Source organism: Chiloscyllium plagiosum, chromosome 15 (assembly GCF_004010195.1).
Source record: "Chiloscyllium plagiosum isolate BGI_BamShark_2017 chromosome 15, ASM401019v2, whole genome shotgun sequence".
NCBI classification, from domain to species: Eukaryota; Metazoa; Chordata; class Chondrichthyes; order Orectolobiformes; family Hemiscylliidae; genus Chiloscyllium; species Chiloscyllium plagiosum.
Window position 1 is genome coordinate 11,742,329 of NC_057724.1, and position 17,869 is coordinate 11,760,197.

The 17,869-nt window shown below is 41.9% G+C and overlaps 1 protein-coding gene across 1 annotated transcript in view; it reads right to left on the bottom strand.

Annotated features, from left to right (window-relative positions):
* Positions 1-17,869, bottom strand: part of LOC122557104 (sodium/hydrogen exchanger 2-like) — a 159,592-nt gene that overhangs the window by 24,875 nt on the left and 116,848 nt on the right. The window contains exons 9-11 of the mRNA XM_043704423.1: positions 10,309-10,411; positions 4,099-4,218; positions 1,528-1,591 (exon numbers count right to left, since the gene is read on the bottom strand). Of these exons, the coding sequence (XP_043560358.1) occupies positions 1,528-1,591; positions 4,099-4,218; positions 10,309-10,411 (287 nt within the window). The remainder of the gene's footprint in view (positions 1-1,527; positions 1,592-4,098; positions 4,219-10,308; positions 10,412-17,869) is intronic.

Below are 17,869 nucleotides of genomic sequence, written 5' to 3' on the forward strand. Positions count from 1 at the left end.
CTCAGGTGGGGAGGGAGGGGGAGACGGAGAGGGAGCAGATCAGACTCATTCGGGGCAGGAGGGGGAGAAGGAGAGGGAGCGGGAATGGGAGCAGATCGGGCTTAGTCAGAGAGGGAGAGGGAGAGGGAATGGATGATGGAGCAGATAGGGCTCAGTCGGAAAGTGGGGGGGGGGGAGAGGGAGATGGAGAGGGAGCGGATCAGGCTCAGTCAGAGACGGGGTGGGGGGAGCAAGGGAGAGGGAGACAGAGAGGGACTGGAACAAGCTCAATCAGAAAGGGAGTCAGAGAGGATCCGTTTAACCCCTGACCTCACTAGTTGATCTCCACACCTCCACCCTGAACCTCCAGACTCCATTCCCATTATCTGCTGAATAAACACCACCTATACCACATGAGTATATATTTGCATCTACTGTAATGTCAATAGTTTCCTTGACATCTCAATCTGTGTGATCTGTTCTCTTCTGGTCTAACCCTCCCCCCCAATACCACCTCCCCCTCACTCCCCTCTCCAACTTTCTCATCCCTCTCTCAATCTGGCAAGCAGCCTTCCAAGAGATGATAATCAGATAGACATCTGGGTTCCTCAATCTCTTAAACTGATGAAATGTCACCCTTACCGGCCAACCCTTTTAAAACCCCAAACTCCCCTGCCATTCCCTGCTCCCCTATCCTTTTACTCCCTGACTGCACTTCCATGTCTCATTCGAGACTCCTGCTCAAACCTGGAACAAATACTGCCTGATTAAAGGGTGGGAGTGAAATCGTTTTGTCAGCAAGATTTGACAACCATTGACATGCCAGTAGGGACCCCTAACAGTAAAATGAGTGGTGGGAGCACAACATTAATTGGGGGAACAGTGGCTAAACCAAGTCCAAAAGTGCTGAAGGTTTCTTGAAGGAGTCTGGAGGAGAGCTGCTACATTCCCATCTCATGAGGAAATCTAAATGGTTTTAAATAAAACAGTAGGTGTCTGGGGCATTATTTAATTCCTGGCAGCATTACTTTTGAGGGGTTTAAGTGCAAAGAAAAAGGTGTCCTGCTTTGACCTTCACTTAAGGCGGCTGATGTCCAACTGAGAGCAAGAAGTACATACTTAAAGAGCACCCCATGCGGAAAGGTCCCCCCTGTTAGCTCAGATCAGGGACAGAAAGCAGCAGCCAAATAGAACTACTACTACACCTCTCCAATACCACCACAACTGTGACAACCAGTTATTATTTCAGGGAGCGACTGGTTAATCTTTGGACAGGTTTTCTAGGGAGACAGTGAAAGCAGTGAGGATTAATTCAACCAAGTTCAATTCATTAGCATTAACTCAATGTCCTTCAGAAAATAAGGTGATAGTTTATGATTACTTTAAGCCCCGAGCTACAGTAAATGTCACATGTTTGGGAGGAGCTAACATTTTGACACTGCACTGATAAAATATTCAAAAAGGTGGCAAGAAACCAAAGCTCTATGTGAGGCTCTGAATTCTTACTCTTTGTTTTGAGGAATTATGTTAGTAAATGGTGTTTCCTACCTGTGAGACTTCGGGCTAGTTTGCCTTTCTTCTGCGACTGGCCGTCAACACAAATGGATCTCCTCTGTGATGCAAAAAAACAAAGAGCAATTAGTGATACCTCTTCGTTACCTGTATCCCTGTCACCTATAACACATCAATCTCTGAAGACAGCAGCAATGAATATTTGAAGAGGTTAAGAAATTGGATGCCATGGACAGGTCAGTGTCTGCATCAGCCGTGGCTGCAGAATTTTGTCCAGGAAAGAGAAAGTCCCTTTCTCACTCACTTGATACAGAGCCAGTTAGTTAACAGTACTGATGTAACTCCAGCAGTTACACCATAATCTAACAGTGGCCACTGAAGCAGATTTCAGAGTCGACATACTATCCTTGACCTTGTGGTCAACCCCAATTTGATAGCATCACTTGCCATTCTTTATTTCAGTGAAAATTTAACCAAGTCCTCCTGTACTAGCCAAGCACGAAGGCTTCAAACATTTACAGCGTTACTATGGCCATTTTGATCATCAATTCAAATTCAAAGTTGTCACTATCAGTAACGTTCCCTGTACATATACACATATACAATGTTATTTGACTGATGTATATCATGAGGAGCTGCTCTGAAGCTCAGATGCAAGGGTCTATTATACTAAGACTTAGTGACAAAGAGGGCGTGCCCTTTGTCCATCATTTCCTGCCTATTTATTTTAACAGCCAAAATAAAATCAAATGCATAAAAGTGCCATGAAATTATTACCCTTCCAATAAACTTGATAAAGAAGTCCTCAGAAAACCATGAAAAACCCAAAAAGAACAAATTAGGAAGAAAAAGACCATGAGACATAGAAGCAGAAATTTGGCCATTTGGCCCATCGGGTCCGCTCTGCGTTTGATCATGGCTGATAGGTTTTTCAACCCCATTTTCCTGCTTTCTCCCTGTAGCCTTTGACCCCCACTTGGAAATCAAGTACTTATCCATCTCTGTTTTAAGTATAGTGAATGACCTGGCCTCCACAGCCTTCATTGGCAATGAATTCCATAGATTCACCACTCTCTGGCTAAAGAAGTTTCTCCTTATCTCTGTTCTAAAGGGCCTTCCCTTTACTCTCTAAGGCTGTGTCCACAGGTCATCGTCTCTCCTGCCAATGGAAACATCTTCCCAACGTCCACTCTGTCCAGGCCGTTCAATATTCTCCAAGTTTCAATCAAATCCCCCTTCACCCTTCTAAAATCCATTGAGTATGGTCCCAGAGTCCTCAGACGTTCCTTACATATTAAGACTTTTGTTCCCGGGATCATTCTTGTGAGTCTCCTCTGGACCCATTCCAGGGCCAATATGTCGTTCCTGAGGTACAGGGCCCAAAATTGTTCACAATCCTCTAGCTTTAGAAAGCCTCAGAAGTACATCCCTGATTTTATATTCTAGTCCTCTCAAGATGAATGACAACATTGTATTTGCCTTCCTAAGTACTGACTCAACCTATAGGTTTACCTTAAATGGATCATGGACTAGGACTCCCAAGTTTCTTTGCACATCCGATTTCTGAATTTTCTCTCCATTCAGAAAATAGTCTATGCCTCTATTCTTCCTCCAAAAGTGCATGACCTCACATTTTCCCACATTGTACTCCATCTGCCACCTCTTTGCCCACTCTCCCAACCTGTTCAAATCCTTCTGCAACCTCCCTGCCTCCTTAACACTACTTGCCACTCCAACTATTTTTGTATCATTTGCAAAATTACTCCGATACTATGATTTTTAGACACATCTTGGTACAAAGGTCTAAAACAGACAGTAACTTAGAGAATGTAATTGGGAAAATAACTCATTGAAATCACAGACAACGGTATTCCAAATAGATGTGGCAAGTGCTTATTTTACAACACCATGGAAATAGAGCATGGGATGTGACTAACTGCATAGATCTCTCAAAGAGCTGCAACAGGCAAGATGGGCTGAAAGGCCATCTTTTTGTACTATATACTGTTAGCTACAGCTCCTGTCTTTGAGTCAGAAAGATTGTGGGTTCATGTCCCACTCCAGGACTTGAATGCAAAATTCCATGCTGACACTTGAGTGAACCGCAGAGGGAATGCAGTTCAGTTCAAGGTACTGCCTTTTGGAGGAAATGTAAAACCGAGTTTCTGACTGCTCTTGCTGCTGGGTACAATTTCAAAGAGGAACACAGAATTTATCCCTGGTGCTCTGACTGATACTTACACTTCAATGAGCCTTGTAGGCACATGTTATCAGGTCATAATCACATCACTCTTTGCAGGAATTTGTTCCATTAGCTGCTGTGTTTCCTGCACTGCGATACAGATTGCATTTCAATTGTGTTTCACTAGCTGTGAAATACTGTAGGACATCCACAGCTAAAAGACGATATAAGTTTTATGCTTCTTTGTTTGAATACTAATATCAGTTGTGCCTTGACCTGCATACACTAGCATCAGAAAAGATACTTGTGGATTGCGTTAATTGAACAATGCACTCTGAGAAGAAACACAGTTCTGTACATTATACAAAACAAAATGCTGTGAGAATGAACATTCTATCAATGGAATCCCAGCTGATGGAACATACCTGTATTAGATTCGTTACACCATCATCTTTGAGCAAACTTTCCTGACGACGCAGAAAAATTTCTTTTGCTTGATTTGAATGTTTTCCTTGCGGCAGGGTATGTCTGTTGTAGGACTGTGTCTGTTCAAACAAGACAAATAGATCAAAGTCTCACTTTGTTATGCCATAGAACCATTATTCATCTGGTTCCTTTCACCACTCACGTCAAGTATCATCAGGTTCAATGATATAATAGATTGAAAGGAAATTGAAGTAGAAACATTTCTGAAAATAAAATGATAGACTAATAGAAAGTATCCAATGATAGATTTTTTGCAACATATACTTGCGTACTTGAGGGAATGGTAGTTGAATTGAAGTGGGGGAGTTTTAAAATTCTGATACATTTGGAGCAAGATCAGACCATAAGATATAGAAGCAGCATTAGACCATTCAGCCCATCGAGTCTGCTCCGCCATTCGATCATAGCTGATATGTTTCTCAATCCCATTCTCCTGCCTTCTGCCTGTAATCCTTGATTCCCCTTACCAATCAAGGAAGTCAGAGTGCTTGGGGAAATACAATGTATGGATTTTCCCCACATACCAAGGAGTTTAAACACCCAACTTCCATCATTTACATTTGCCCAACACCACCCTGCCCCCCCTCCCCCCACTCCACCCCCCAACTCTCCCCCCCAAAAAACCTGTCTTCTGGCTAGGCACGGCTTCAACTAGCACTCCAGAAGAAACATTAGACCCAGGTAGGTCCAATGCCAATTCTGAGGGGCTGGGGAAAGGTAATGAGAGATCCTTGAATCTAAGGTTGGCTGAGGTAAGAGAGTCTCTCATTCTCAATACAGGATCCGCTAATGTTGATGTTGTAGAATATGGCCCTGAAGGAAGATTTCGCTCCAATACTTGGAAATGTTTAATCTCTGAGAGATGTGATTTGAATGAAAGGGCATCTAGCATAACTTTCTGTCCATTTATTCTACCCATTCCCATGTGTTCCCTTGTGTTAAAACTTTACCTATTGGCCAAATGTTGGATTTAGTTAGATTTGTCCTTATACCTTCAGCTCAAAAAGACATTGCATAAAGTTGCTGAGTGATAATGGCAAAGCAAAAGACATGGAGCACATTGGTTTTGAATGAATATGATATGTCCACCCACCCTACCATGAGATCAAATGAATAATAAATCAGGAAGTGCAAACAGAATGAGTGAATTCAATGTTAAATCATGTGCAAAAAGAGAAATAAAGAAAAAAAATAGATTAAAGGAGAGAGAAAAAAGGATAGAAAGAGAACACAAATACTTCTTAAAATGTGGCAATTATATAATCACTCCAAAGAATTCAAAACATGGAGGAAAAGAGGATCACTTTATTGTTGATTTTCTGTGCAAGAGAGACACATTAAAAGTCAGTGATACACATTTACACTGTTGGAAGGGTAGTTACATTTGTAACAAGGCTTACCTTTCTATGGGGAGTTGAATGGGAAATTACTAGGCAAATTCCTTTTTAAAAAAGGCAGGCTAAGGACAAAATGCCAGATATGATAAATTAATAGTGGAGTGGTACACCTTGAAATAACAACTTTTGGATATTCACATGTAACCAGATTTCTGTCTGTCATCTGAAATTGCTGTCCTACTTAGCTCAGAACACTGTGCGTTTCTGGATAGCACCACAGGTACTTCGCCTTTTCTTAGAAAGATTCTGATCACTTGTTGGGTAAGGACATTGGCCAATACCATCCTTGATATGATTGGAGCAGAAGTACTTGAGTGGCTGCTGCTGATTTCCAGATGACTACTGCTGGTACATATTGGTGTTGACCACCTCCATCAGTATGTGGTAATGGGTGAGGGTTACATGTCATTAGTTTTGGAGTGATGTTATTCTAAGAACTTAACAAGTATCTGACTGCAGTCACAATAACCACAGGCTCGCTGCATTGTATCACTTGAGGCACAAGCTGTGAATGGAGTTTACCCTGGACTGCATATATTAGTTCAGCTTTAAGTAAACTCACCAGAGATCTTCAAGTAAATCAAATCCATATACATCATTTATGCTACATTTAGATAGCACAAGCATGCTATAAGAAAGGATTTTTGAGGTAGTCAGCAGCCAGCAATTTATATTTTTGTATTTTTCCTTGGGCCTATCTAGTGATTAATGGTAGGGGAACTTTTACCATAGAATTTTTATTGAAGAGATACTGTTTTTTATATAATGAGAAGGTATATTGCATGATAGCAATAAACATAACTATATTTAACTTAGCAAAGTTACTAGAACCTCACAGAGCATGTGCAGCTATGCCTACTCCCTCTGAAAGCTAGAATAAAATTCATTATCTTCAATCCACTCATTGACTATGTGTGACAGTGGTTGAATGAATGTAATATGAACATTAACCTTTCGGAACCATTACCTTGTACAACACATGTTGACGTCAGGGAAGTGGATTCATATATTTGTGTACTTCAGCAGTTACAAGTAAGCCTTGTGCATTAGCCACTCAACTTGAAGAGTCTTCAAGTGATAATTTGACAAGTCGAACCATTTCAAATTTGGCATCTAATTTTTAGTGTTGGAATTAAAATAACGCTGTAGATTAAATTTCACCTTTAGTCCACAGGAGTTTCAGAGCCAAGGTAGGTGATGAAATGTCTACAATAACATACTGAGAACTGACCTTTAATGTGAGCAGGGAGGATTCACTTGGGAATTTCAGAGAACATTGGACAAGGAATTTTAATTATTAGTTATCTAGAGACACAGAACTTTAATACTGCTGGAAAAAGACACACTTTAGAATTAGAATTAGGTTTGATTGTCACATGTACTCAAGTATACGGATGCATGAGTATGGTGAAAAGTGGACAAGGTCACCGTTTCTGCCGCCATTTTAGGTACAAAGAAACATGGGTGGAAAATCTTAGGTATAAATGAGAAAAATAAAGAAAAAAAGTAAAAGTTCTGCTCAACTCTAGGACAAAGTGAAGACTGCAGATGCTGGAGGTCGGAGTCAAAAGTGTGGCATTGGGAAAACCCAGCAGGTCAGGCAGCATCCGAGGTGAAGAATCGACATTTCATGCATAAGCCCTTCATTTGTGATGAAGTGCGTATGACTGAAATGTGAACTCTCCTGTTCTTCAGATGCTGCCTGACCTGCTGTGCTTTTCCAGCACCACACTTTTTGATTCAACTCTCCACCACCAATGCCGTCTGAGGAATGGAGGCAAGTAGAGAGGAAAGAAGAAAGAAGAGAAAGGAAAAAGACGTAAAACAGGACAAAGCAAAGAAGAAAAGTAGTTGGAGCGAACGAGCTCTGCCTTAAGATTTACGCCACTACCATCTTGGTTAATTGTGTCTTTTCATTTTGCATTCACTAGGACAGTCTTCTTGATATATCAGTGTAAACGGAAAATGACATTTGTAGTGTATGAAAAGATAACTGATTAGTTGACAAACAGATTCAGTTGAAATGGAGAATGCACCAGTTGGATGATGATTGACAGTTAACTGTCAGAGTTGACTAAATTTTAAATCAAGTTAGTTGTCACTGATTGATAAAGACATTATCCTAGGAAATGTACCAGAGAATGGCTGTCACCAGTTCTAATGAGATCAACCAGGCGCAATTTGCGTACGTTAGGTTTTACTTGAATACATGATTATATCTGGAGAAGGAAGATTGAGATTCAGCAAAGGAATCATCTCAGCAAACCCTATGGGCAGGGATCCCTGAAGCAGCTTTCCACTCTCCTTCTCAGTCTTTCCATCTACCTGGAACACCCATTTTTTATATGCTCATCTATGTCTGTATATGTATATAGACACGAGCTGAAAAATGTGTTGCTGGAAAAGCGCAGCAGGTCAGGCAGCATTTAAGGAGCAGGAGAATCGACGTTTCGGGCATAAGTCCTTCTTCAGGATTCCTGAAGAAGGGCTTATGCCCGAAACGTCGATTCTCCTGCTCCTTGGATGCTGCCTGACCTGCTGCACTTTTCCAGCAACACATTTTTCAGCTCTGATCTCCAGCATCTGCAGTCCTCACTTTCTCCTATGTATATAGACAGGACACTTTATACATTGGTTAGGTCTTAATTAGTATAATTATATATCAATGGTTCATAATTGTTTATTTGTATTAGCATCTGGCTATTTCTAATAATTCATAATTCTTGTTAAGTAAAGAAACCAGATTTCTGTTGAAGCCGGATCTAAAAGACCAACAAATTGGGAGAATGTGCATACATTTGAAAGCTTTGCTTTTTTTTTGATTTCCTGGGGAATAATGGGACTCGACTTCCAGTGCATCACCCCTCTGAGGCAAAAAAGCAAGAGTTTGATGCAGTGATAACGAAGGAATGGTGAGATCTTTCTAAATCAGGAGGTTGTAACCTGAAGGGGAATCTCCAAGTCAGTGTTCCCAAATGTTGGATGTCGCTGTGCTTTTTGCGTATTAATTAATATCTACAGTGCAGCAGAAAGTGGATGTGCACCAAATTCAGAATGACATTTCCATCTCTACATATGGTTGTTGATTCACTGAATATGATATCCAAATTATTAGAGATGGATCAAACCATTTCTGTTTATGTAAATCAGTCAGTTTCGCATGTTTGCTGTATCCAGGCTGAGTAACTGTGAAATGCCTTTTATTTCTAGTGAGGGAATGTCTGGATAACTGAGACCTTGTTAATGGTTGTTAATCTTGTGTAATCATTAGAGATATAGTCACTCTTCACCACATTGTAAAATCATAGACTGTTGTATAACTCCGTGCTTATCAGCAATATGCTGAGAGCTGGCATGGCAATAGAGTTGGATTTGTGACTCTATAACATCATTTTGACAGGTTAGAGGTGCACACCTATTTTTCAAGGATGTATTTTAGATGGAGAGGTGTCAGAAGAAGCATATGTTGACTTGATGCTTCAACGTTTTAAATCACTGCAGTTGGGTTTCAATGTAATAAACTATACATTCAAATTTACAGACTGCGTCGGAGCATCAAAAGTATTTTCTACCTCCTCCCTGAAACACTTCTTTCTAGGTTTACAATGAAGATTGTAAATCAGCAGCCCACTATAGAAACTGCCCAAATTTTATTGAAACTTTCTTTGTCGTTGCTTATCGGTAGTCCAGAAACCTGGATGAATACTCTGGAGATTTTGAACTCAAAACTCACTGGACGAATTCATTACTTAGAATTTATTTGGGGGAATAATATTCTGGTAATTGAAGCTAATATCTGTAAAATGACCACAAAGCTGTAGAATTTCCATTAAAAAAGCCAAGTGGCTCACAAATATCTGTATTTATGTCATCTGGCTTATGCATGTCTCTTGTCCCAATCCAGGACAAAAGTGAGGACTGCAAATGTTGGAGATCAGAGTCAAGATTAAAGTGGTGCTGAAAAAGCACAGCAGGTCAGATAACATCCAAGGAGCAGGAAAATTGACGTTTCTGATGAAGGCCTCCTGCCCGAAACGTCGATTTTCCTGCTCCTCGTATGATGCCTGACCTGCTGTGCTTTTCCAGCACCACTCTAATCTTGACCCTTGTCCCAATTCAATCTAGTTGGCCAACTTCCGAAATGACTTTGCTAGCCACTCAGTTGTATTTAATAGCTCCAGCAGAATACTGCAAAAATGTAGCACATCGCCATTTTCTCAGGGTAACCATGGGTGACCTTACTAGCAGCACCCCAGTCCTGAGGCTTAAAAGAAAACAATGAAAATTGTACAATAGGATGCCTGATCTACAATGCCTAGCGAACAGGATGCAAGTTCTCCAAGTTTGTTTAATAATGGGCAAGGACCACTTAATGAACAGGTCAATGACACCGAACTCAAATAATGTAGAAACTCTTATAAATGGGGAAACAACATTGTTGAATGTATTCTATAGACAACATAAAATAAGGAAACCCATAAAGCACACTAACATTTTGAAGTAGCTATCGATATATTTTCTAATCAAAGCTTTTATGACACATCTTTGGAGAAGGTGGGGCTTGAACTTGGATCACCTTGTCTAAAGGTGCAAGCGCTATCACTGCACCACAAAGGCCCAACCAAGTTGCTCCATGCAAATCACACTAGTATCATTTTAATAAGCCAAAAGCAAGTGAAGAAAAGCAAGCTGGTACGTGACATGTGCACTTTTGAAAAAATATTACGTTTCAGAATAAAGAAGCTTTCATACCGTTTGCCTTATTCGATAAAGGTTTCTAATCAAGAGCTCCTGGATGTTATCCAACTGTTCTGAAGGAACTGGACTTTTGGAAACTTCAGCATTTTGTTCATCACTGTTTGAGGGAGATTAAAAGAAGTGATTAATTACCGCAGCACGTAGTTGTTTCAAATAAACCAGGTCTTTCCAATCAGGTTCCTAGGAATTCTTCCATGAAAGTGAAAACTATTAAATCTGTGCACAGTCTCAGACTTGCATTCCTATGTTTCATCATTTTAAATCATGAAGCTCAGCTGGAAGAACTGACAAATATTACCTTTCTGGTCCATTTTACAGAGGGGTTGGCTAAGAGACTTTTAAAATCCAAAGCAGATACTAAAACGTGGATTTTTAGAATGACACACGTGTGGGAAAAGGGTGTGAGGGTGATGGCAGTAGAATATGTTTTTCGCATCCATGCTTTATGAAGGTAACTTCCCAAGTAAATCAATAGCTGCCTCCATTCATATCTGATTTCACTGACTGAGGCATTTGAAGCATGGTGTACAGAGATTAGACCTAGTAGGAGTGAATCAGAACATTTTAGATTTGTTTGCATAGCCAGCATATCCTTTTGGAGAGATAGGATACCCACAATGATATTGCCGCAAGACAACCGTTGAGGATGTGAGGTGCCACTTTGGGACTGTTAAAAGTAGGCATGAATATGCATAAACTCAGTGTGGTTCACTGAAACTTCAAATGTGACAAACGGAACTACTGAAAGTCTTCAAATACTCAAAGATGATTGTTTAGATTGTTGAAATATGCATTACTTGATATTTCACTCTGTGACATATACCTGAGGGCTAACATTTATAAGTGCTGCATGACTGATGTCACGACCTTCCATTAACACAGCACAGTGTCTGCCATTTTATCACTTGGTTGACAACTCCAAGCAACTATAGGTTCTTTGAAGTAGGATGTGTTTTTGTAGGATTACTCACTTTGAAATAATTATTTATTCTTATAATGATGATGTAAATGAAGGAAAGTAAATGTGATTTAGGAATGAGCAACTTTTTAAAGTTTGCAATAGGTGTTACTTTATTTCATTTCAGCTTGGGTTTTGAGGTATGCCCATGGTGGATACTATATGGCTTAGCTTGGTAAGTATAAGGGCAAAGGGTAAGGGCATATGCGGTTATGAATTGGCAATTAGTTGACATAGACCAACAAAGGACCAGCAAAGGAATGCTGGTTGTCATGGATGTTGTGTGAAGTCATGTGGTGTTGGTAGGAGCTTGAAGTGGACTTGGATTGGAATGAAAAGGGCACAGGAAATAAATGTGAGTTGAGGAGGTATGAGAGATGAGAACTCAATAGAGTGTACATCACTGAGGCAGACCATTAACCCAGCGGCCATCATGCCACACAGTCTTTGTGCTCATTCCTAGGTTGCCCGGCTCAACCACCAGGGAACCTAGCCACCCGAGAATTAAAGTCAAAATTCCAGGTGTCACAATGCTGGTCTGGTACAAGGTTACTTTGCCCTTGAATTTTTTTTTCAGGGAGGGGGCAATTGGCCAGGCTCCATCATGTCTGAAGTTTCATTGGGGCCTGATTGTTTCCCCTCACAGATAGTGCTTCAGACCAAAGGTTTGGAAGGTCTTTGGAAAAACGGAGATAATCAAGGAGACGTGGCCAGCTCTCCATATCTGACCAGTTCCGTTCAGTTCAGTTCTGGAGTGAGCAGAGTAAGGGGGCACGGTCAGCTCTGTAGCTGTGCACAGCTCAGTTCAGGAGTGAGCAGAGTAAGAGTCACAGAGGAAAATGGAAGCCTTCTCTCTGTCCTTCTGCACTTCTGATTTCAAACTGTAAGCTGCCTGTGCCATTGGTTACAGTTTGTGCTAAGGTGTGTGTGTATTTGGACTGTTACAAGTATCTTCGGAACTGCATCATTAACTCGAGTTTGGATAGGATAAGTTATCCGATTTCTGCTCTTTGTATTTTATTCCATAATTTTGGAAATAAATCTTGTTTGTTTAAAACTTGGCAGACTCAGCTAATTTACTCTGGGAATATCTACTATAAACCTCACTAAACAAATAGCAAAGTTACAGTCTGGGCTACCTGCATAAAAATGTATTGAAGGGCCTGGCCTAGTCCATAACACGTGGTATTTTTGGCTATGTTGGGTTTGTGGAGCATAGCATGTTCATAATTCTGCATGCTCAACCTGCGGGACAAATAATTCTGTCCCGAGATTCTGATCTGAGCATCTCTCATTATTGACTAGACTGGATGGGTTGTGCGACTAAGATAAAAACAATGATTATCAACATAGATCCCACTTTTTTGCTACTGCAACCACATTTAACCTGTTCTTTGGAAGAGATGAGCCTACTGAAAGAAAGTAGGGCCTTGGATGGAACACTAATCAAGTCCAAGGAAGTTATCAGAACACAGTCTGCAAAAATCAACCAAAGACCTGGGAGGCAAAGCAGTGTTACTTCTCTGTCAGGCAAAAATGTTAAATCCTCGGCAAAAAAAACTCAATATTTGTACTTGCTGCAACTTTTTCTTTCAGATTGTTTGAAGCTGTGCTCTAATGCCCTGTGCTCTAGTGGGAAACAATCTGAGGTATGAACAATCCAATTTGCTAACAGACTCTGGTTCTATGAGCAAACACTTCTGTGTTTCTTTTCCCATGTGACCATTTTAACAAGTGTGAATCAGAATGTACTGCTTGTCTGCGGGGTAACTACAGGCAAGACTTACATCTCTTTTACTTTGTAAAGGGATCTGCTGGATATAAAATGAGTGGCTGATTTTTCTCTCCTTCACGAGGGCTGTGTGGTGAGTTGCATTGTCCCATTGCTGCACAGCTAATTTATCATGGGTTTCACTTCATTGTCATTATCAAAAAAAGCATGGGGCATACCATTGGCTTCCTAGCCCTTTGCCTGTCCTTGTTTTTCTCCTGGTTAGGTTTTGGTTTGGGCCACATTTACTACCATGAATTACAATAACCTTGACTAATGATTTGTTTATAACTAGCATGAATCAATGACCACTACATCATGTCTACACATAACTTGCAGCAGCTAATGTTGACAATCTGCAACATCCGCTGCTGTGTAATTTGTGAGTGGCATTGCATGTACATGCTACAAAGTGAGTTTGTTGCACTCCCACTGCAGCATCGACATGTGAAAGCCCAAACAGCAGAGCCTGTAAACAGAGTAACTGATTCACAGGAACATCGGTCACATTCCACTGACCAGAAGAGCTTGTGTCTCAGAGAGTGAATTTCTCAATTCTGTCCCTTTTTGTGAATGCTCTAAGTTAGTGGGCAGGTCTCGTCGATGGAGGTTTGTGACCACTGATGTATGCGGACTAATGTAGACCATTTGGTTGTAATCCTATTCAGATCTCTTGATCCATTATCTCTCTATGATCCCTCTAACCCCTCAGAGAATTCAGCATTCACCCAATACAAGCCTCTGGTCTCTTCTCCCTGTCTTTTATACCATCGGGTGCCTTCAGATTTCTACATCAGACTTCGCCTTCTCCTATAAGCTGCTCTGTAAACCTACCAACCTGACTAAGCATTTCAGCCATCTGTCCGAATGCATCCTTCTCCATCTCACTGTCCATTTGTGCTTGATTATCATCCTATGAAGCACCCTGGGAAGATTTGCTACATTCAGAATGCTTTCTAATAGTAAATTGCTGTGCTAGCAGGAGATTGCGGTATACATGTGCTTATAGGCCCCTATTAGTAAACTGGTGAAAGCAAAGCACTGGGCAGATTCAGTTCAATAACTCCTCGTTCTCAGCAAGAAAGTATGCTTGGTAAGGAATCAAGGTGACAGTGAGTCATCCTATCCTTTCAAGGGCAACTCCCATATTAGGGTGACAATGGATCTCAAAGTATCAGCCACTGAAGCTGATGGAAACTCAGCAATAGGCTGGCTACGGGGATCCAAGGTAGACAAGCAGGAGGTTGGAAGAACACAGCAAGCTAGGCAGCATCAGGAGGTGGATAAGTCAACGTTTCAGGTGTAATCGCTCTTCAGGACTGGGGGTGGGTGTGGGGGGGAGCTGCAGATAAAAATGTGGGTGTGGGTGAGGCTTGAAGTGGGGATAAGTAAAGACAGGTAGATGGTCGATGGGAGGAATGAATCCAATTGGTGGCAGAGAGGAGTGGAAGGGAGGGTGAGGGGCTGTAAAGGGGATGGGAAGGGAGGTTATTTGAACGTGGAGAACTCAATGTTGAGTCCTCTGGGCTGTAGGTTGCCAAGGTGGAAAATGAGGTTTTGTTCCACCAATTTGTGGTCTGATTCATTGTGGCAATGGAGGAGGCCAAGGATGGTCATGTCAGAAAGGGAGTGAGAAAGGGAATTGAAGTGGGCAGTGACTGGGAGGTCAGATCAGCCCCTAGGGGCCAGATTGATAAACAACTACATCGTTGCCTCTGACATTTTAGCAGAAATTACTCTCAATGACTTTATCATTTGCATCCTTTTATCTTACTACTCTACCTACCATCTTGAACAGAAACATTAACCTATTTGTTTTAAATTCATTAACATCACTGTTGGTATAATGGAGAGGGACAGTTGGAACATGTACTCATAAAATAACTCCATTGATAGCCATTCCTGCTCTACAAGTTGCTGCACTGTATTTGGGTTTTGTCATAATATGTGCTGAGTTCTTGTGAATACTTAAACTGTTGCTTTATTTGGGAAGATCAAAACTATATCATTGCTGTAATTGGAGGGAGGGGAGACAGGATTACCAAAACTTTTAGAAATGGCCTGATGCGTAAGGTTGGCAATGCTCCTGGATTTTCACCACATGATTTCTTGCTTGCAACTGTCCTGTCAAGATTAGTGCGGTGCTGGAAAAGCACAGCAGATCAGGCAGCATCTGAGAAGCAGGAGAATCGACATTTCGGGCAAAAGCCCTTCGCCTAATAAAATGGTCAGTTTCTTGTAACATGAGATTTGAACACATCTACATATAGATCAAAGATGGTAAATCAGGGACCCTTCATTCCACTAGCATCAAATCAATATTGACAGAAGTGGAAGTTAAGGAAAAAGAAGAACACTATCTTTTTTCATTCATCTACAGGCTTTTTTTAAATTCAAATCTGGATTCCCAGAACATTACTTGGGTCTCTTGATTACCAGTCCAGTGATAATACCACTGGGCTATTGCCTTCCCTATGTACTGTTTACTAATAGGGGCCTATAAGCACATGTATACCGCATCAGTTACACTGAGCTGAGAAATTCCTTTTACTAATTGTCCTCCCTTCCCATCGGCCTCCCTCCACCAAAGATATTCTTTCATTTCCTGTGAGCGTCCATTTGACTGCTCCAGCTGACCTCTGTCACCTTTGCTGGTGGAGGTTCCACAAAACTGCTCAGTTCCTTTGCTCAATGCCCTCCAACGCCATCACCACCTGCTGCTGGAAAAGTACCATTGCATCCTCAGCACGACGGCAACATGAACGTACAAACCTTTCAATCGGTGATAAAGAGCCCAAGTAACTTAGCGAGAGCTTTATCAATTGAAACATGACACTGAGCTACGCAAGGAGATGGTAGGACAAGGACACCTTCCCCTGCCACCACAGGAATTGCAAAATCTGCATCCACACCTCCTCCCTTACCTCTATCCAAGGCCCCAAAAGAGCCTTCCACATTCATCAAAGTTTCACCTGCACATCCACCAATGTCATTTATTGTATCCGTTGTTCCTGAAGAGGTCTCCTTTACATTCGAGAGACTGGATGCCTTCTCGCAGAGCACTTCAGGGAATATCTCGGGGACGCCCGCATCAATCAACCCCATCGCACCATGGCCGAATATTTCAACTCCCCTTCCCACTCTGCCGAGGTCATGCAGGTCCTGGGCCTCCTCCATTGCCACTCCCTCACCACCAGATGCCTGGAGGAAGTACGCCTCATCTCCCACCTCGGAAAACTTCAACACCAGGGCATCAATGTGGACTTCACCAGCTTCCTCATTTCTCCTCCTCCCACCTTACCTCAGTTCCAATCTTCCAGCTCAGCACCATCCTCATGACCTGTCCCACCTGTCAATCTTCCTTCCCAACTATTTCACCAGCAGATAATTAGCCAAGGTGGCAGATGATAAGGAGGTACAGAAAGGAGGGAGGGATAGGCAGAGGTGTTTAGGGAATTCTAGAGTTCAGGAACAAGGCAGCAGAAGACATAGCAGCCAATGGCGAAACAAATCCTCTTAGGGATGTATATGCGCAGAAGAGATCAGGATTGGAGGGATACTGATAACTGGGACCTGGAGAAAATCACATAGATAGGGAAGGATGGATGAAAGTGATGACAAAAGTATTGGATGGAGCCACTGCCAGTCACTAGCCAAGTGGAGCTGAGACTGAACACAGCCATGGTTGTATTCAATAGCTGTGCAGCCTTGAGGAGCTGTGTGGTTTACTCCTCTCCTTGTTTTTCAATATTCTTATGAGTACCGGGCTTATGGTTGAATGTGACTTAGTACGAGTTAAGGTCTGGGCAGCAGAGTTTCAGATAAATATAAATTTATTCAGCGTGGAAGCTGAGAGTCTGGCTAGGTACGGAACTGAAATAGTCACAACCAGAGGTAACAAAGGTAACACGTGAGGTGAGAAAGAGCTGGGAGCGGGAGGGGCGGAGGGAGGGGCAGATGAGTTTGGTTCATGAAGCAGACATAGGGACAGAAACCCATCTCAGGGTCATACAAAATTATACATGAGAGAAAAAATGAATTCAAACCCTATTTCTGATCCATCCTGATGGAGTTCTCATGGCAGTGGCCTGGATCTTCGTGATTGTAAGAGAATCCTGCAAGTCTATTGCGATAGATTTAAATGATCTCTTCATTTACATTCTTGGGGGGTGGTGGAAGCCATTGTCACTCTGATTTCAACTGGGGCATGTTGGAAGCACAAGCAGCTAACACCTCCTACCTCCCAGCATCCATATGGGACCGAGAAGACTTTAACTCCAAGGCCTCACATAAAACTGCTGAAGATGAGTCTGGTAAGAATGAGGAGGTGGCTGGGGCCTGTATGGAGAAGGGATTTCAGGACGCTGGCAACCTTCACCAAGAATCTGTCAGCAGAGTCTCAGGGATGAAGTGAATATGCAGGGATCAGGAAAGCAGACACATGGGTACATTGTGAGACAATGGTGACTTGGCCAGGGATGTAAGAGAAGCTCTGAGTGTAGTAAACCTAAAAGATAATATCGAACAGATCTATGAGCTCCTGACAGAATAATCTAGGCACTGTAACAATGTGCGTTTTTGCAGAGAATTTCACCCAGCACTGATTCTACAACACGGATTCAGCCTATTTCGAAATCAGGCCCTCACAGGATCTAACCCTCAAACATCAGCACTTATCTGGGTCTCTTCCTGTCACAGCGCTACCTGCTAGCATTTAGAATCACACATTTCTTAATTATATCTTTGAACCTGACTTTATATAATAAGGGACCAGTCCCACGCCTCACTAAACATACATAAGTGCCAGTGTGTCAAGAGCTGAGCTT